Source organism: Lissotriton helveticus, chromosome 5_1, assembly GCF_964261635.1.
Source record: "Lissotriton helveticus chromosome 5_1, aLisHel1.1, whole genome shotgun sequence".
Classification (NCBI taxonomy): domain Eukaryota; kingdom Metazoa; phylum Chordata; class Amphibia; order Caudata; family Salamandridae; genus Lissotriton; species Lissotriton helveticus.
In genome coordinates, this window is record NC_136065.1 from 1175837767 (window position 1) to 1175859524 (window position 21758).

The following is a 21758-nucleotide window of genomic DNA, read 5'->3' on the forward strand; positions in this document are numbered from 1 at the left end:
TGAAGCATTATTTAAAACTATTTTTTATATTATGTGTTGGTTGAGTACATCAAAATGAGGATAACCTATTCAAACTGAGAAATATCAGTCTTTGAGAAGTGTATAGAAACCAGGATTCTGGATTATGTTTGTCTGGTAGCATAAAGGCTACATACTGTATGCACTTTAGAAACCCAGTTGTTTTTTACTATTTGCTTGTAAGTAACCTGGACTCTTGCATGTTAGGGGAAATGAACGTTCATGGCGAACAAGACTTACAATTGATATCAAGTCGTTGAGTATTGCCATTGTAAATTGTAAGTAAGGTGTTCTAAATGTTAATAGCTGAGTATTACTGTCCCATTGAAGCAGTGCTTGGAAGAGTAATCTTTCAAATGATCCAACAATAGAAAAAGCCTGTATCCCTCTCTTGTGGGTTTGTAAAGGATGAATACCGAAGCAGTCACATGTTGCAAGTGCTAGTTTTCTTTTTTTTTTTTTAAAACACTTCACTTTTAATAAATAAATAATGAATGAGAGGATGGTTCAGTCCTCGGTTTTTTTTTTACTTCATTCATAGACAACATTTTCATTCCTGAACCAACCAGGTAAACATCTGAAACTAAACTATCACTTGGAACCTCTGATTGCTTTGTTCCCCTTCCCCGCCTATTACATAACGAGCAGCCTTTTATTTCTCACATTTTAACTTTTTTGGATTATTCTGAGCCATTGGAGGCGTTGGGCTGTACAGACCTACCACAACCAACGGCACCCCTTCCTACTTTAATATGTCATCCAACAACACTGTGTTCACCACAGCACCACCGATTTTTCCGAGGTCTCGACAGAATTCACGCAGGGCCTCTGGTGCACCAGTGCCAGGAGAGGAAAATGTATAATCAGTCACACAACTCCATTAGCTGACTCCTATAAATCTTCTTATTCTGGCCGGGTAATGTCCAAGACTGGCATTCAAGGAGAGTGGCTCCTGCTCACCAGCCTTCGTTTTGAACATTTTAATCTGGAGTCACTGACCAATACCTGTAGTTCTGTCTCTCTCCTTCAAACCCTCATTTGCCTTGCTTGCTACCGTTGGCTATCCATATATACGCATGCCCATTGGTTAAGACATTATCAAGAAGAACGCATTTCTTTTCACCTGTAATGCGAATGCACCTGTACAGAGTTATATGAACAGTTTCCCAGGATTGTAGCATCCTGCTCAGAGTAAGACATTAATGTTAACCTTTGTCAAAGGCAAGGAAATAAACTGCACTTCTACGCAAATGCTCAAAATATGTAACATTCTCCTAATTAACAAAATATTCTATAAAAAAGTTGAGACGGTTGTGGTTCAACACTGTTAATATTTACAGTGTGGATAGTTACTGATTACTAGTTATGTATTTCAGATTGTTTGTGAATTCTTTTGTTAACAATGCATTAAACGAAGGCATTGAATATTGGTTAAGAGGAGTCAGAATCAACAGGGCCTTTTTTTTTTAAAGGAGATACCATATCATTGTTTTAATTAATACTTGTATTTTTGCATTTTCAGTCCTTTCAATATGATGCAGCTGCTATCCTTCCACGCGGCCTGTTTTCTCATCCTTTTTCAAGGTAGGTGTTGTTTTCTTAGTTGTGTTTTTGTACTACTCTGGGAAATATGTTAAGTCATGTTAGTTGATCTTATACAGCGATGAGTGACAGGAGTTTACATTTACTCTTAAGTGCTGTCTGAGATCCACTGAGCAGACAACGACCGCACTGGGCTCCCACGAGCATACAACATTCATGCAAAAGCCTGTCTGCAGAACCAGGAAGTGCGTGTCCAGTTTCGGCTAAGGCTATCTGGTTGTCCTTCCGCTTAAAGGTCAAGGCCTTCTAGCCCGTGGGGGCCATGCTGGAAAAAACAGGGCTGCAGCTCCTTGTAGGGAGTCATCCACGTAGAAGTATTGAAAAGAGGGTCTGACTGGTGTCTGCCTTGTTGTTTCTCAGAATCCACCAAGATCTTTAAGTTGAGCGTTCAAGTGAAGAATTTTAAAAGTGAGCGCGCTAGTGTTTGGGGATTTTGTGCAGGTGTGTCTGAAATGAGGTGGAAAATTGATTTTGACACCTCCCCTTTTCAATCATACACTAACCTGGCAAACAAAGTGTGACTGCGTGTGCGACTCATATTATTATGATCAGGTAGGAAATGTGGTCCGAGAATGAGTGAAGGAGCTTCTACTTTCTGGCCTCGAGACACTGATAACATAAGGCTGGAATACCATTAGCTCAGATCTTGGTTATACTTGATGTCTTGCCTTTTTTATCTATTATTGAAGGTTCTCATGTCTGTAGCAAAGTGGCTCTATATATACTGGTCCAAAGTAAGGTACAGTGTGTATAGAGTCCACAATCCCCAGAGGTTTGACAGAGGCTAAAGTTAGATATAACCTTACTCTCTAAAGTGGTAGCTTGGTCGAGCAGTAGGGCAGTATCAGAGGACAGTGTAAAGCATTTGTTGTACACACCCAGTCAGCAAATGGTCTCACACACTCAAGAACTGAACTCTAGGCCAATTGTTTTGTATCAAAAGATATAGTTGTTTTATTTTTAGAACCAACAAGGTATCAAAATATACTTTCTCAGAATGGATTATTTTAGTTAAATACTTTTCAAATAGGCAATAGACTCTTTGGATACAATGATCACAGTTTGTTGCAATAGGCCACAACATTTCAAACACAATGCAACATTGAGCTCAATGGGAATTTTCAGTTAAATGCCATTAATTAGTTTGTTGATTACTTTTCTAACCACATGAATGGATCCTAGATTCATTCCTGGGACATGTCCTGTAAACAGTTAAGTAAAAGCGTTTTGGTTACAGTTGTGATTTTTAAGGTATATTATTGTATTTTAAAAGTGGACAGAAACTTTTTCAGTTGAAATTACCAATGTTATCCTATGGAAGGAAATTCAATTTGCAGGTAAAGTATGTTCACGTTACTTTTGTAATCCAGTACTGGACTCCTGGGTTTAGCACTGGGACATCTATCTAAGATGGGTAAGTAATTATGGTTTGGTAGTTGGTACGATTTTTAAAGAATATTTGTAGTTTGCAAAAATCGACAGAAGAAATTTCACAGAAAAACAGTCAATGGTTTCCTATAGAAGAAAATTCAGGTTACTGGTAAATAAGGTAACAATTACTTTTCAGGGTTTGTGCTGGGCTATAAGATGCAGCACTGAGTTCTCTCCTGATAACAGGTGAGTAAATCGGAATTCGTTGTTAGGCTGATTTTAGGTGAATATTTTAAAGTTCCAAAATTCCACACTTAGAAGAATTTCTAAGTGAAACCAGTCAATGTTAGCCTATGGAAGAAAAGTTAGTTATTGGCTTTTAGGTAAGTACTCGACTGGCAGAGTTAAGGTTCTGGGCATAGACTTAGGGGTCTCCCAGGGTCAGGTAGGTACAGTTGGTACACCCTCAGCGGCACAGGGGCAGCCTAGTGCAGAGGTAGTTAGGCCCAATGTTATCCAATGAGAGGCAGCGGGCCTTCGGTTGGTGGCTGCTGGCTAGCAGGCCACGCGGCTGTGGGAGCTGGGCTCCTGGTCACTTGCTCAGGGCAAATGGGTAAGTAGGATAGGGTAAAGGTTGCACTGCCAGGGGCACTAAGGTGGCTGTGTGCAGGGTGCTTTTGAGCTATCGGGCGCTCGATGTTAATTAATGGAGATCTTTAAAAGTGAACAAAGGCTGCAGGCTCAAGGACGGAGGATCTTCTGGAGCGACCAACACTTTGAGGGGTAAGTTGGGATCTTGGAAGATAGGTAGGCACCCTGGAGTTGGGCACAAGGGGCGCCGGGTGCAGGGGTGTCTTTTGGCATCGGATAATCTTACCCTCTGCCGGGCGCGGTTGGGGGGGTCCTTGGTTCTGAGGCTGCAAGTGTTGTCTGGGTCATCGAGGAGGGTCCTTGGGCGCTGGATTCCAGGTCAGAATCGCCGGGGAGATGTCTTCAGGGTCTTTGTCCACTTGGGCACAGGCCAGGCTCGGCGGGTGCAGAAAGGGCTGGATTCGTGGTTCCTGGCTGGCACCAGGGGTATTGCTGTTTGAACAGAACCACTGCTCATGGGAGTCCCAGTCTCTAAGAGGGTGAAGGCATGCAGGTCCTCCGGGGTTCTCGAGGTTGCTATCCGCAGGAGACGCCGGGATTTATAAGGAGCAGGTTCAAGGATCAACAGGCCAGTAGGGCTGGGGCCAAGTCAGTTGGTGTCGTCCTCTTGTTAGCAGCTACACGGCAGGTCTTCTTCTTCTTGGCCTTCTTTCTTGTTTCAAAATCGGGATCTGCGGAAGGAAGGTTCAGGGTGCCCCTAAATACTAAATTGAGGGGGGTTACAGGTAGGGTGAGGGCAGGGACCAATAGGTCCCTGTCCTGAGGTGGGTACACCCCCTAACCTGCTCCTCTCCTGTGGGAGGGGGGCAGGGACCTAGCTGTGAATGGGTAGGGCACCCCATCCTCAAGATGACGGTAGCCCGGAGTTGTGCTTCACCTCACCTCCTCCACCTGAGGGGTGGAGTTGGCACAGGCTGGAACACCCCCTTTCCTGGCGTAGGGTTTCCCGTCAGTCTTCCTGCCGGAGTGGGGGTCAGAACTGGTGGGGGCCAGTTGCTGAGTACAGAAAGTGGCCTGGAGAAGCTCACAAAGGCAGCATGCCTTTGAAGCTTCCCCCTGCCCATACTGAGGGAGAAGACCTAGCACCTCGCCCAGGATGTGCATTGTTGCAGGCCCAGGAGGGCGGGGGGCTCTCCACCCAGGGGTCCAGCAACATGTCTGCTGTGTGGCAGCCTAGGCAGCCTCACAGACAAGACATGGATTGTAGGTTAGGTTTCAGGGGGCATCTCTAAGATGCCCTCTGGAGTGCATTTTACATTAAATCCCACACTGGCATCAGTGTGGGTTTAATGTGCTGAGAAGTTCGATATCAAACTTGTCAGTCTTCAGTGTAGCCATTATGGTGCTGTGGAGTTCGTAATGACAACCTCCCAGCACCATATGCTCTTAATGGCATCAATGCACTTACAGTGCCCAGGAATGGCCCTGGGAACTGTAGGGGCACAGGGCTCATGCACCTGTGCCCACACCACTGGCATAGGGCACCCAGCTAGAGGGGTGACTGATGTATGCCATGGCAGTGGGTTTGTGAGCATGACACAGTGCGTGGGGTCAGGGCCCCTAAGAGTGGCACAATAAGTGCTGCAGCCCTTAGGGGTCTTCTCTTGTCACAATGCCCTGGGTACCCATGGTACCATTTACCAGTGGCTGACATGTGGCCAGAGATGCCAATTGGGTTTTAGCTTCAATACAGTTTTAGGGAAGGAACACAGGCCCCGGGCACCTGATTGCCAGGAGCCCAGGGCACACTCAGTCAAAGCACATCCGCAATTCAGTAAAAAGTGGGGGCATACCATGCAGGAAAGATGGCACTTTCTCACAATGTCATGTTGGTCCATTGGCCTTTTCCTGCAGTCTTTTCTAACTTTCTGAACTACCACAGCCAATTAGGTATCCAAATGGCAAGAGACATTTTGATACTGTGTTCTCTCTAAGCGTAGTCCAGCAGTCTCTCAGTCAGAGTGTTCTAGAAGCCCGTATGCTTGACGCTGGCAGCTGTCTTTTGACTTAGCTAAGAAGACAGTTGCATTGAAACCTGTCCTATATCTTACTACATAAAACCTTAAACCCATTAAATGAGTAGGACTGGTACTTGTCTTCCTGTTCTGGAGTGATTTTTTTTTCCTTTTGTAGCTCTTTTAGAGAATAAATGGATGTGCTACAGGAGAATACAACCCAGTGCAGGCAGGCAAGAACTCTGTTTCCCTAGATAATACAGCAATGCGCTCTAAAACCAGAGTTCCCCGGTTGTTGCAGACGGTGAAGCTGGGTGCATGGGCGTAGGAAGGGGGGTGCGGTGGGTGAAGGCCACCCCGGGTGTCATCAATGAGAGGGGTGACAAAATGGCAAAAATATGTGTTTAAAAACCACATATTTTTGCCATTTTGTCACCCCCCTCAGTGATGACACTTGTCACCTCCGGCTTGAAAAAATGGCAAAAATATGTGTTTTAGTCTCATATTTTTGCCATTTTGTCAAGCCAGGGGTGACAAGAAATGTTCCGCACTGGGTACCACCTGACCTTGCTACGCCACTGGCAGGGTGCCTCGGTTGGGATTCGCTACTTTTGATGACATTCTAGCACATACCAGCTTCTACGCTGCAGAAACTAGAAACTGGATTTGACGTTCAGCTGAGTAAGAATGGTCTACTGTTCACCCCGTTAAGTCTCATGGGCTCGTTGGGAGTCTAGAATTACTTATACATTGTCAAGTAACTGGAATAGTAGTGACAGCCTTAAACTATGCCGCCATAGTCTTCCTCTTCTGCTGACTGGTTCTTCGTACTGACAGAAGATGTACAAACCAATGTATGTAGTTCATGTTGACACCATTTGGCGTCGAAGTCCAACAAGCCTCATTAGGTTGTAGGCAACAAGCTTTGCATCATAGTGAAAGAAATTTGAGCAGAGGCAGGTGGCCTGGAATAGAGATGCACATATGGCTACACTAGCATTTGCAGGTTGCAGGTGACTAACACATATCGCTTCTGGTACCATGAAGGAAGATGGTGTGACTCTCAGAGGGCTGCGGCCACCAGTGTGACTTCACTCTGTTGAGAGGTGCAAGAAACTGGGTTATTAGTAGGATTGGGCGGAACTGGTGGAGTTTTATTCCGTGGAATTACATTGAAATTACACCGATTTTCACAGAATTCGGCGAAGGAGCATAGAGTGGACACCACAATGTACCAAATTGCTAGGGCAATATAACTATAAGAAAGGGATTTTCCAGAGATAGGAATGTTCAAGCTTTTTTAGGGACAAACTAAACAAGCATTGGCATAGCCAATAGGCATCGCCTTTGGACCTAATAAGTATTTAGTTATGCAGCACAATATCCTTACTGCAACAACCTTAACTGTTGCATGGCTAAACACTTATAAGGTCCCAAAGGCGAGACCTATTGGCTATGCCAATGCTTGTTAACTCTTGGATGGATGAAAGGTTGAGTTTGTCATATAGTTATTAATACTTATAACCAACGAGTCAGTGTTGAGGGCTTGATGGATAAAGGCTGGTGGAGGCTCCTGATGCTGCGGTGACAGAGGCTGGAGCTGGCCTCTTCACCGGGAGGCAGGAGATGTTCCTGACGAAGAATATGTACAGGACCCGTAATGTCTATGCAAGCTTCACGCCTACACACTGAGCAAGTGCAGTGTGATTTGTAAGTTACCCTTCTCACATTGCATTGGGGCGGGGTCACTCACACCCAGGTATGTAGCCCTGGCTAAGGAGGTGCCTGATAACAGCTGAAAGGGAATCACATACAGGGTCTCGACCACTGCGGAGTGAACAACAGTGGGAGAGGAGACAGTGGCCGGTCCACATGGGGACAGAGGCAGCGTGGTACTCATGCCACAGTGGAAGAGAGGGTGGGCCTAATGGAAGACACATGCCCCTATAATTTCTGCCAACTAAGGGACATGTGCCAAACGCCACCACTAGAGGTCGGCTCATAGCTTTCCAAAAGTGGTGAGACGAGCACCTAGCTAGTGGGTGGTCTGTACATGCGGGTGTGTGGTAGCAGAGACAGTAGCGGAGATGGAGTTAGAAAGGAATGGAATAAAGAGCTCTCCGCATCTATTATGAGCTCCTGACCTTGAGCGCACGAGAGTGGAAGAAAAGACAGGGGATGAAAGGAGCGCACGCGCCGTCAGGTGGCAGCATCAGGAGGTGTGGTGGAGGGCCGGGCTCGAGTGGTCAATTAGGAGCTGAAAGGGGTGGCCAGCTTGCTGACCTGCCTGCCGGACTCAGACACGCACTACTCTTAATGATTTACAATCAATAAAACTGTATTTTAAACCAAAACTAAATCAAAGTTACATATACAATTCTTTGAGTCTTTTTTTTTTTTTCAGAACAAGACTTTGAGTCTTTTAATGACGAAGTTTTCTTTTGTTCTTATCAATGACAATTTGTTTCCAACAACAAAATGAAAAACATCCTATCCTTGATGTATATCAAAACAATTTACAGGCATAACAGTTGAATTAACCATGTAAACTTTTGCGATTTGCTTGTTTATACAATGTAGATGTTAAAGGCCCAATGCATTTCGGGACTTTTGTTGTCCCTTCGTCAGGGGCAACTCTGTAAATTTAAAAAATGAATGTGAATCATCGATTGTATTTAACTCCTTGGTTACTCCACTTTTCTCTTCATTTTTCATCTTTTCATCCTTAATTCATTCAATCCATTTTACTCATTTTCTTGACCCTGTGTTCACCTTTTTATCTCTGTGCTAGAAAAACGCTAGAATCATGTGCGGTCATACTTGTAAATGAAAATCCTGTTATTTTACTGAATTACCACACATTCAAAAATGCTTACCGTGGCATAAGCTTTTCTAACTCATCAAAACCTCATTCGGTATTATTTCTTGGTAAACTTACCGTTACCAAGAAATAATACCGAATGAGGTTTTGATGAGTTAGAAAAGCTTATGCCACGGTAAGCATTCTTGAATGTGTGGGAATTCAGTAAAATAACAGGATTTTCATTTACAAGTATGACACGAGCGCACATGATTCTAGCGTTTTTCTAGCACGGAGATAAAAAGATGAACACAGGGTCATGAATTATTAAGAATACTCGGAAGTTTTCACCAGATACACGAGCAGCTCGGGGATAATGTGGAGACTAGATTTTGATTGATGTTGAAACCGAGGGTGAGGCAGCATTGAAATGTAAAGTTAACTTGAATGGTTTAGGTAATTTTACTTGAAAAGGAGTGGCTTTTATTTATACATCATATAATGTGTGATATTTTACTGATGTTGTTTTAAATGATTTTTTCTAGATACCCCTGATGAAGGGTTGTCCCGAAATGCATTGGGTTTTATAATAAAGCGTGGCATGTGGAACACTTGACACTCCTGCGTATTTTGTGAAAAACTGTAAATGGTCAAGAAAATGAGTAAAATGGATTGAATGAATTAAGGATGAAAAGATGAAAAAAGAAGTGAAAAGTGGAGTAACCAAGGAGTTAAATATGAATTTGATTCATTGCATTCGTTTGGCAGTGCAGCTTGGAAGGGAGCCATGTGGTTCCTTCGTGTTTGGCTCTATAAATGCAGCGCGATTGGGCGGAGCGCTAACAAGTTTGCACGCCTGCACATGGTGAAATGAAGAAATAGAAATGTAAAAAAGCAAAATAAAAAGAAATGGATAACACGGGAGTGCATCTCACCAACTTTGTCTAGCATCAGCGATTGTACACAGTGGTAAAACCATAAGTTCCATTCTATATTTCAACAACTCACTGCTGGGTCATCACATTAGTATTGTTTCAGTGCATATTAACATAAATATCAAGGTGGTAAAAATCAAAACACTCTTCAATTCGAAAGTGCAAGAAAACAAAAAACACACACAAAAAAAAGTAATGGTGCAGAAACCATCACCTGTTTAAAACCGATTATAAAAAGAAATAACTTAATAAGCAACATTGTGTTGTAAAATTAAATACAACTTACTCCTTTTACGAACCGAAGATGCCCTCCGGTTTAAAAGATTAGGAAGCAAACCAATACTCTGAGCAATGAATACTCTGTGGGGTAAAGATAATTCCATATCAATCACACTCAACACACTCGTTAGCGAGAAACCATGCTAAAACGATGAAATAAAGGACTTACTCAGAAGTCTCTGTTCAGACGGCACACCACCTAAGGAACAAACCGAAGCGCAAACCATAAATCAATGATCAATTGCATGTCACATGCCGTCAAAGTTATGAATCCTGTGTCCCCATGTACCGTAAAAATAAAACAATCTTTCACGTCTGAGTTTAAGCCGCTGCCATCAGATCCTTCCTCCTCACGGAACACCCAGTCATGTGACAACGTAACATGGTTGTCAACGAAACGAAACCATGCATATAAGCGTCCAACAACCATTCGTGGGTTCATCATTTCGTCGACTGACGTCACGGTATAATTGTCATAGAAACGACCCCACTCCGTTTCTTCCCTAGTTTGCCACGCTAACACAACTTTATTTGTAAAACACAAAACCATGAACCCGATGCATCCTTACAGAATCGACAACTGCAAAACTACTCTTAGTTTTCAAAACATGAACTCCTCTGTGTAAATCTTTACTTACGTGGGAAACATAAGGTTGCTCTAGATGCCATATTGCTGGTGCATGAAATCCTCTGTGTTAATCTTTATTTACGAAGGAAGCATGGTTTACCCTTACTGCCATATTGCTGATGCTTCGAAAGTAACACATTAAACCCGTATTAGAAATAAACATGAGATAACAACATTCATGTTTTAAAAGAATCGACCGGTCCTCCTCAGTACCATACCACATGGTGCTCAAGTAGTCATGTGTATAGCCCACATTCAGAAAAATTAGAAATAAACCAGACGGCAATCTGTATAAAAACATTGGTGCTCAAAAGAACGTGATGAAGAGAGAGTGGTGAAAAAAAGAGATATTTGTGATAGAACCACAATGCATGTATTAAACATAAGAACTTATACATCATTCGTAGAAAAAATGAATAAATATATCCAAGCATTTCTAGATGTACAAAACCATATTTTTACAAGAAGCAGCTCATTTCAATACGGTCATTAAGCCCCCTTGGGGCCATTGTACCTAAGCACCTAATCCAGAAAATCTCCCTCTGGAGTAATTTTTCATTGGTGTCAAATCCTGCTGTTTCTGGAACTATCTCTATGATTTGGAATCTCAGTTGTGCAATTGTGTGAAGTTTTTCTAACCAATGTGTGGCTAATGAGGATGTAATCACTTTGTTTCAGAGTCTACTCTTATGTTCAGCTATTCTAGTTTTAATTTTCCTTTCCGTTTTGCCCACATAGAGCAGTCCACATGGCCACTTAATTGCGTAAATAGCATTACTTGTTTTGCAGTTGCCTTTGTAGCGCAATTTTATCTTCGCTCCAGTGTGTGGATGAGAAATGGTATTGCCCTGAATGACATTATTGCAGTGCACACAATTTGTACATCGTCGCATTCCATCAGGGGCTACACTTATGCACAAAGCGCACTTTTGCTTAAATTACCCTCGTGGAAGGAACTTGGCGAAGCCACTGCCTCAACACTTCAGGCTTCGCAAGGGAGGGGCAGGCGAGAAGAGGTGGAAAAAAATGGTAATTGTAAAAGGGCCTTCTTCGTGTGTATCAGGGTTCCAGAGTTATGGAGTTTGCACTGTGTTTGTGAATGCATGCACATACTGTCTTTTTTTTTTTTGGCATTACAGACAAACACATAAATTATTTTTTTATGGTGGTTTGCCCAGAATCACAAGATGCACAAGCCTCTTCCCATGGTCTGCCGGCTGCGAGGGCACATAAGGACCCCTCTATGGTTTCTGAGCTTTCTGCCTTTCCTTATGCAGTAGTCTGCTTTTTGGCGGATGTTTTTGTAAATTAAAAGAGTGGATAGAGAAATGTCTCCGAGTTCGGACAAATAACAGAAAACATGCCTGACACGAAGCGTGCTGTAAAGATAACCCCGGGAGCAGGGCCATTGGAATCTAAGATGAACAAGCACTGAAACACAAGCGTGGCAGCTAGTGTGGCCGTACGTGCTGCTGCACATTAATGAATTAGAAGAAATCTTTTTAAGAAAGCAACACCAGAAATGCTCAAGCTAACAACAGAAAGCAGGCCGGGGGATGTAGGCTAAAAAACTGCCCGGTCTCGGTGCGTGTTCCGCTGCAATCGTCATCAGTAGGGAATGGAAACAGGATTTTTATTTTTCAGGGAGGAGCGATGTAGGGGAGGGGGGAAGAACAGCTTGAATGAAATCGAGGGTCAATTTAAAGGAGGAGTCCGAGAGGAACGAAGTCTTCAAAGGAAGAACATGAACAGAGCGTGCAGGAGAGAGAGGGAGGTGAGGTAGGGTGGGAGAGGGTAGGCACTCATGCTTGCGGGAGCGAGGAGCGGCTTTTCAAAGGTGAAACAAGCACTAGTTAATTAGCCCGCGAGTGGTGCGCGCGCGCTGGGGAGAGCAGTCTGCTCTTTTTTGAAGCACATACTCGTGATTGTGGCGCGCCCCTGTGCGCTCCCGCAAGGTGTATATCGCCAAAAGCACGAGTATGTGCTTCGAAAAAGAGCTGAACGATGGCTAAAGGTCTCCTATGCAGCACATGATCGCTGGGTAGGCGAGACCTAAAAAGTGACTTGGTTCACGTCGTGACAGAGGTGTGTGTGGACAAAAGGGAAGCAAGAAGATGTATCACTTGTACCTATTGTGTGATGTTCGGCCCCGGAAATATTGACCTTTCAGTCGTTCCGAGCTGTTGAGAAATTTCACTGATTTTCCCTCAAGGTGATGGGCTGTGTAGCATGAAAATTCATAGAAAATCACAATAACAGAAACCTATTCTGGAAAACCAAATAATTGAAAACTCATTTGGTGGATTGACCCCTACTACATCAGATCCACTACATTGTGGGTCCCTATATCGGTACCACTATGTCGTTGGACATTACATTGGTAATAGTATTCATATAAATTAGGAATGTGTAAAGGTTAATTAATTGAGAAATATGGTGAGGCTAACTTAAATAAATAAATAAGAAGGGTTCAGGGGTGTGTCTTGAGACGGTGTAATGCGCTACGGTGTAGTTGTGGTGAGGCAGTGCCCCACAGTTTAGGGAACTTGATGTACAGGGGGTGAACCACTAAATTAATTTCCATAACGTTACGTAATGGTAAAGATACGGTAATGCTTCTTGATGTAGTGACTTACAAACATTTAGTGGAACAACAAACTAACGGAAATACATTGTGCTGAAAAATCACAGACGAACTGTCAAAAATAAATATCAATTTACAAAAAATAAAGAGTTTATAGAAAAACATGTGGACCGCATAGCGAATCTTAGTTAAGGAACTTGGGCCCCAATGTATCCAACGGTTTTGTCCGCGTTGAAATGCGTTTATACATGAGGGCCGTCGTTTTTATATGACAGTGGATGAAGAGATGTAAAAAGACTGATTGAAAGAGGAAAGATAAGTAAAGGCTAGGCTTAAGAGGATAAATGAGGAAGTGGTCCCAAAAAATGAAATGTGGAAAGAATGAGGAACATGGTGGGCTGGGAAAATAAAATAAGACAAAAGGTGGGAGGGAGGAGGATGGGTGTGGAAAAAGGAACCTGAGACTATAAAAAGAGTGAAGGATGGTTTAGGGGTTAACCCATGAACAGCATTTTCTAAAAAGCTAAATGTTACCCAATGAGAGAAGATAGATGAGGCAATGGAATGAAGGGGAAAAGGGACTGTCTGTGCAATCCTTGTTTAAACAAGCATTGGCAAAGCTAAAAAGATCTGGCATAGGCCTCCAGCCTTCTGGCAATTCTTGTTTTGTCTTAAATGTTAGAAAACTTTTTGTCTGGGAACGTGTTGAGCACTCATCTATCTGAGAAAAAAATCATATAGCAAATGTTTTGATGGTCTCTAAAAACCACACATTACCATAGTACTCCCTGGCACTATTACTTTGTGTGTGGATGTGTTCGTTGGGTTGAGGGTGGCATACAGTAACTTGTAGTGAAGTCAGCCAATGGCTGAAGTGGGGTGATACACTGCCCCTTAATGCATACTGGAGTGGTTAGAAGTAAAAGGTGAATTGAAGACTAACGGATCGGCTAACACAGACCTAAAAAAGTCAATCAGTCTGATACTGGGTGCAAGCCTGTTGCCATAAAGAAAGAAGGAAAGGAAAAAGGCAGGGAAAGAGAAAGAAGGAAAGAGAAAGAGAGAAGGAAGAAAGGAAAAGAAAGAAGCAAGGAAGGAAAGAAAGTAAAAGAGAAAGAAACAAGGGAAGAGTGATGGGAAGAGGGAAGGAAAGAAAGATAAGGAAAGCGAGAAGAAAAGTCAGAGGGAAAGAAAGAGGGAAAGAGAATGAAAGAAAGAAAGATGGAAGGAGAAAATGAATGAAGAAGGCAAGAACGGAATAAGGTCAGAGCAAGAAAGAAAAAAGAGATAAATGAGAGAATGAAAGAGGAAGAAGGAAAGAGAAAGAAGACAAGAAGAGGAAAGAAAGAAGGAAAGAAATGAGGAGAAAGAAAGATGGAAACAAATAAGTGAGAAAGAAAAAACAAGAGAATCAATGAGCAGGATAGAGGTGGAAAGAAAGATAAAGGAAAGAATAATAAACAAAGAACCAAGGCAAGAAAGAAAAAAATGGAAGGAAAGAGAAGAAACAAGAATGAAGGATGGCAAGCAAGAAAGACAAAAAAGAAAAAATAATAAAATGCAAGAATGAAGGAAGGCAAGAAAGAAAGGAAAAAGGAACTGCAAAAGGAATTTAGAACAGCACTGGCAGAAGACGAGATCTGATAGAGATGGAATGTGCATCAGAAGCACCCTGCTATCATATCTGGCTCTAAATGCAAATACACCCTAAAGTAATTATAAAGTTAAAACAAAAGCACTAGCACTAAAGTGAACTAGCTTATTCAATATACCCCACCCTGCCACTTTATCCGTTTTCTTCCCCTATTTCGTTTTTGGAAAGTTGAGCTTCTTCTACAATTAAGATCAGGCTCTCCGGACGATCTGTATCCTCCCAGAATTTTGCAGTTAGTTCCAGATCAAATCTTCTTCTTTCTAGAAAAAGTCCACAATCAAATTCTTTCAGCAGGCATTTTTCCTCAGCCCTGGGAAAAGGCAATATTGGTCCCCCTTAAAAAGAAGCCCCTGTGTGATTCTGTAGATCTTAGTAATCTACGCCCTATCCCTCTTATATCTGCATGAGCCAAGATATTGAAAAATATCTCAATCAGAAACTGGTAGCATTTATAGCATCACAGGATCTCTTAGATTCTTCACAGAACGGGTTTCATAGCATGCAATTTGCAGTTTTAGCAGCAACGGATCTCATTTGTTACCAGGTTGATGAGGGAGGTGCTGCCATCTTGGTGCTGCTGAACCTTTCTGTGGCGTTTGATACTGTGCCCCCCTCCCGCCTTGTTTACAGACTTCTCCGGGCAGGGTTGAGTGACATGGCTCTGATCCTGTTGAAGTCCTTTCTCACTAACAGATCTCACATTGTGAGCTGTGGTCCGTTTATGGCAATCCCTTTACAGCTATCCTTTGGGGTGCTGCAGGTGTCCTCTCTCAGCCCAATGCTGTTCAACTTGTATGTGGCCCCTTAGGCCAAGTTGATCAGGTCTATCAGCCTCAGTCTACTTTCGTTAGCGGATAATACACAAATTATTGTATCCATAGCTGACGATATTCCAGAGCTGCTGAGAGGTTTATACACTGTACGATCAACATTAATAATGGGTTGAAAGAGAATTTGTCTTAAGTTGAATGCCAATAAGACAAAAATCTTGATTTTTGGAGAGCAAATATCGGTATGGTCCGAATTGTGGTGACCAGAGTCTTATGGCCCTTTACCCTTTCCTGTTACGGAGGCAAATAATTTAGGGGTGTTCTTTGACATCTCTATTTCCTTTGACATTCAGATGAAAAGAACGGTGAGCTCTTGTTTTTACATCATCAAAACTCTAAGAATGGTCTTTCCTTTTATTCCAACTGAGCTCACAGTTGCAGTGGTCATCACGCATATTACTTCACGCATTGACAACTGCAATTCTCTATGCTTAAATATTAACATATCCATGCTTAACAAACTCAGACTATCCAGAATGTGGCTTCTCGGCTTCTCCTCAATATTCCCTAACAATTATCAGTCAGAGAGGGCATTCGCCCCTCCTGCGCTGGCTGCCAGTCATGAAGCGTGTGATTTTCAAAGCTCCCTGTCTAGTTTATACTGCTCTCTTCCGTCAGGGCCGGATGTACCTGGAAATGGCTTTCCATTGGTACAGCCCTAATAGACAGCTAAGGTCCGCCTCTCTCAGGAAGATAAAGATATCGAGATTTCATAAAGCCAGGTGGGGGGGGGGTGATCCTTTCTGGTTGCTGCTGGCAAGTTATGGACTATCCCACCTATATTGCTAGCCTTTTCTCCCACGCCGCCTTCTGCAAGCAGCTGAAACCCTGTCTTTTCTCCTTTTTGGGATGCTAGTTGTGGTCGTCTCTTTGGTAGTGGCTCTTCATTAGCTAGCGTTTTGACACCCTTGGGTATAATGTGCTTTACAAATCTTAAAAAACAAAAATACAAATTGCGTGCAGATGTACTCCTTGTGAGAGATCAAAATGTATTCACTCAAAGTGAGGTTAATCAGTGGCTTAATTTGGTTGACCCACCTCCTCATGCTATATGCTGTAGTGGGCAGAAGCAAAATTTGAATGACATAACAACAGACCAATGGATAAAGAGCGGTGCCTGAAAGCCCATATCTGTAAGTATATTATACATATTTTAGTAAAATCAAAACTTCTTTCCTAATACCATACCTAAAATTAAGGGATAAAATCAATTTTTACATGTAGTAGCATTTGCACACTTAACAAGCATTTGCAATGCAATAGGTCTTGCATCTGTTTAAGTTAGAGCTGTTGGCGTTGAAAATAACAGTGGTTTTTTTTTGTATTTGCAGTGGAGTTATTAAATTTGCATAGCACTATTGCTAATGGTGTGAAAAAGCTAAAGTAAAAACATTCTTATTTTCAACGCCAAGAGCTCTAACTTTAACAAATGCGCGACCTATTGCATTGGAAGTGTAATCGGTCTCGCATTTGTTGGAGGTGGAGCTATTGGCATTTGTTTTTTGCCTAGCAATGTTGCAGGGTGCAGTACCATACGCAACCAAAAGAGGTCAGATGGGACCTCTTTTGGTAACATATGGTACTGCACCCTGCAGAAGATATGGTAAATCCACCCTACTCATAATGCATTGCATGCGAGACAATACCACGAGTACATTCAAAACGCTTTGTCCATATATACAAATAGTAGCTTTGAAATTTGACAAAATAATTGTCATATTATTTCCGGATTAGGTTGTACTCTGTGTGGAGCTGATGAAGAGAAATTTATAGAAGATTTCATATACATGTGGGATGTGCTAGTGAGTAAATAAGCACTGCCAGCCTTGCCTAGGACCAAGCTTGTGTCCTGCCTGAAGCACTTTAAGAAAATAGTGCTCTGAGGCTGTAATTAAAACCTAGGGAGTAACAACACATGTAACAAGGGGTGTCCTCATGGGAGGTTACAAGAAGAGACAAGGCGGCACTAAGGAGGGACTACAAAGCCTATGGCCCAATAAAAAGCTACCATTTACAAAGGTCAGGGACAGAACCCAATCACAACAAGCATTGGCATAGCCAATAGGTCTCGCATTTAGGACCTTATAAGTGTTTAGCCATGCAACAGTTGGTGTTGTTGCACCAAGGATATTCTGCTGCATAACAAAATACTTATAGGGTCCAAAAAGCGAGACCTATTGGCTATGCCAATGCTTGTTTGTTTTTTGATGCTGTTTTGTTTAAGTTGCCAGATCAACAATAGCTGGACATGGTTTTTGTTAACAGTTCTTTGCATCAAATGAACTTGTTTTCATTGCTCTGAATGTTGTTTCCATTCTGGTTGTAGGAAGCTGTCATTCCCGGGGGTGTGGGGGCTGCCTAGCTGTGCGCCAAACTTTGCAAATGAGAAAAAGCCTGGTGAAGGTGCAATTTACAAGAGTGGAGTGAGTGAGCCCCAGGCGTCATGACTCACTCACACAGGAGTTCATGCACTGCACCTGCATACACAGCATGGTTTAAGGAAACTCGACCCACTCCCTACCAGGCATCGAACACATAATTACAAAGAAACTCTGAGAAGAACCTGCCTGCTGTACTGAAGGTTGGTGGTGTGTGTGCCTGGTGAAAGCTTGCATTGACGGCTGGTGATGTGTGTGCCTGGTGAAAGCGTGCACTGATGGCTGGTGGTGTGTGTGCCCCGTGAACGTGTGCACTGACGGCTGGTGGTGTGTGTGCCCGGTGGAAGCGTGCACTGGCAGCTGGTGGTGTGTGTGCCCCGTGAAAGCGTGCACTGACGGCTGGTGGTATGTGTGCCTGGTGGAAGCGTGCACTGATGGCTGGTGGTGTATGTGCCTGGTGGAAGCATGCACTGACGGCTGGTGGTGTGTGTGCCTGGTGGAAGCGTGCACTGACAACTGGTGGTGTGTGTGCCTGGTAAAAGCATGCACTGACGGCTGATAGTTCGTGTGCCCAGTGAAAGCGTGCAGCAACGACTGGTGGTGTGGGTGTGCCTGGTGAAAGCGTGCACTGACGGCTGGTGGTGTGTGCCTGCTGAAAGAGTGCACCAATGGCTGGTATTGTGTGACGGCTGGTAGTGTGTGTTCCTGGTGAAAGTGTGCACTGATGGCTGGTGGTGTGTGTGCCTGGTGGAAGCGTGCACTGACAGCTGGTGATGTTTGTGCCTGGTGGAAGCGTGCACTGATGGCTGGTGGTGTGTGTGCCTGGTGGAAGTGTGCACTGATGGCTGTTGGTGTGTGTGCCTGGTGGAAGTGTGCACTGACAGCTGTTGGTGTGTGTGCCTGGTGGAAGTGTGCACTAACGGCTGGTGGTGTGTGTGCCTGGTGGAAGCCTGAACTGATGGCTGGTGGTGTGTGTGTGTGCCTGGTGGAAGCTTGCACTGACGGCTGGTGGTGTGTGTGTCTGGTGGAAGCGTGCACTGACGGCTGGTGGTGTGTGTGCCTGGTGAAAGCGTGCACTGACGACTGATGGTGTGTGTGCCTGGTGGAAGCAGGAGCATTCACAGTGATAGAAGACACAAATTAAACCGATGAAGAGGAGGGGGAGAAGGTTGGTGGAGTGCGAGCTGAGGAGCATGATTCACAGCTAGAAGACGCATATGAAGCTGACCAGGAGGAAGGGGGAAAAGGGAGGGGGGCAGTGCAAGCAGAGGAGCCTGATTACAGCAATAAAAACACAGATAGCAGCTGTGCACGTGTGTGGATTTTGGGGGTCTTTTGGGGGACCACCCAAAAGGTGCAGGGTCACCCTATAGTCCACGGGTCTGGAATACAAACTGAGACCAACTCTGGAGCACAGAGAAAATGGATATTTATTACAATCTCCTGAGATGGAGAGAGCATCAACAACAGACACCCATAGCTGTCTGAGGAGGCAGTCTGCTGAGTGCTTTGGTTCTGCACCTTATATACCCTTCATCCCCACCCTGTGCGTGCTAGGTGAACAAATAACAAACACCAATAATTTACAGATAAACAATGGTCAGTTCTGATACAATCAGCAGGTGGTGGTTGTTTGGCCCCTGCAGGGCATAGGTGAAAAAGGCATGATTATATATCAAACAAAGGTTAATCTGATAAGTTCTGCAGATGGTAGCTGTCAGACCCCTGCAGGGCACATGCGAGAGGAATGATTACACAGCAAGCAGAGATCAATCTGATAGGCCTGCAGATGATAGCTGACGGACGCCTGGAGGGCGTAGTGTGCAGGGTGAGGACGATAAACATCTGGGAAACTCCCTGTCTGACTGGTTGAGCATGGGCTGGTCAGTTTGTGGCAGGCCAAAGCACGAACAGGGTGTGAGTGTTCGTGCAAGAATGTGGCAGGTCAAAAGTGGAGCTCCAGAGTGTTCGTGATGCAGAGAGAAGGTCAGCCATGAAGGGTATAGCACAAAATGGTGGAGTGAATGGCAAGATAACCGACCTACTTTTCCACACGTGCACGAGCTCGTGAACGCAAGCTGTAGGCCAGCAAAAGCCTCTGGTGGCACTTTTAAAAGCCACTTACTAAATGTCTCGAAGAGACGGCGCATACGCTGTCTGAGGTGAGACCTAAAAATAGGTGGAAACTGGCCTGAGCTTTATGCCCATATCCTGAATACTGAATGTCTGGAAGTGACCGCACAAACACTGCCTAGGCGAGACCTAAAAACGTAGGCAAATGCAAATTAAAACAGCCAATAAATGAATAGGTTTGTACCAAATGGTAAAAGAATTATTCTTGAGAATTTTGATTAAACACTGTAGCTGAAATGGTTTCTCAGAATTGATATTCTATTAATTTGTTTTTCTATGTAGACACAAGTTCTAAATATGGAAATTTGAGATCACTCTTCATGCCACAAGCATCTTTATCCCTTGGCATTGTAGTATTGGAATTTTAAGGTGACCCCAATATGCCCAGTGCACTTAGTTCCTTATGCATAGCTTTCTCATGGCCAATTTGCAACTACGACCACTCATATTCATTTTCCATCAAGTGTAGGCCTTGCGGTTGGGAAATATGTGGTCATGCCAAAATGTATGGATGCTCTTTCTACACCGAACAAATAATTCAAGGGCATTGCAGGATAATTATTCCAACACTTATAACATGGATAATAAAAAGGAAAAACATTGTCTGCTGCCCTGGTCTCCTCAGGCTGGGGGCTGCCTCTCAGTAATAGCTGATTTCCTCCGAGCAACTTGATGATTGTTACAACGTTCCACTCCACTTAGAGAAAGACTAATATCCCCATATGGGCAAGGTTATGGAACTGGGCATTACGTCTGGGTGATCCAGGCCTTCTACACACTTCTTCCTGTTCAATGGACTGTGCAGCTCTGCCGGTCCAAAGCGCCTTTTCGCTGACCAGTAGGGGAGCCAGAGTGCCCTGGGCACTAAAGATACCCTTAATTGGGGTGTGGAGTGGTCCTCACAACCATCGGGCTCCGTGCCACTGCACACGCTGCACTATTGACAGCTACGCCACTGACTCTGATGCCAAGTTCACATGTGGGCAAACTGGGACTTAAGATGTGGTTCTGTCACAAAATCCTTAAAGCCAAACATGCTCATAGTTATCCTACATATAAATCCAACAAGTGCAACTAAAATAGAATAAAATAAAGCACGTTTACATCAGATGTTTTTATTCCAGCTCTTAGGCACATCTGTGTCCTTAGTCACTGAGTTCTGTTGTATGATTTCTAAACGTGTTCTCATAATTCTTTTTTTTTTGCTTCCCAGCATTCCTGCCTTCCGGCTGTGTTCAAGTGCTCCACGCCAGTCCAGAGACCATCCTGAAGATTTCAGCTGCAGGACAGCGTGAGTTTGGTTTAATGTTGATCAAAGCTCCGGACTCTTGTGTGATGATCCAGCGAGTCCAGTACATATATGAGAGACTCTTAAATATTCAAAACTGTAAAGTGCTTTATAATGTGATCTTTTCAAGCATTTCCGTTTAGTATATTAAATTATACTATTGCATTGAATGGCAAATGTTACAACTGACACATTATAATTATGAACTTAGAAACCTTCTCATGAATCTTCCATCAACCATGGAAAACAATTTGTGTGCCTTATAGTTACTATCAATGTTGTCTTTTGCTTTTGTGTAGCATACACAACAAATAGATGTATTCTAAGGTGCTCTCACGAGATGATGAAAGAAACAGAGGCACTGTGGAAAAAATGTATTGCCTAAGATCACACAATATGGTTAACTGGAAGCCAGGATTGATGCAAGGTTTTTGTGTAATTCATCCGCTACATGGTTATGTCAGTCTCTCCCATATTTGAGTTCAAACCTTAACGCTTTGTGATTAATTCTCTGAGGCACTAAATCAGCACCCTGTTAAATACGTAGGGCTATGTACGTTTCATAAGGATTGATTGTGTAGGTTTTGGAGAGGGTGATAATTTAATGCTGAAGCTAAAATGAAAACCAGAGCATGCTTCCTTGGCCGGTGTT

At 43.5% G+C, this 21758-nt stretch overlaps 1 protein-coding gene across 1 annotated transcript in view; it reads left to right on the forward strand.

Annotated features, from left to right (window-relative positions):
* Positions 1-1543: 1543 nt before the first annotated feature.
* The window catches only part of VWA2 (von Willebrand factor A domain containing 2), a 239277-nt gene continuing 219062 nt past the window's right edge, over positions 1544-21758 (forward strand). Inside the window, exons 1-2 of the mRNA XM_078641181.1 lie at positions 1544-1602; positions 21032-21109. Of these exons, the coding sequence (XP_078497307.1) occupies positions 1551-1602; positions 21032-21109 (130 nt within the window). The 5' untranslated portion in view covers positions 1544-1550. The remainder of the gene's footprint in view (positions 1603-21031; positions 21110-21758) is intronic.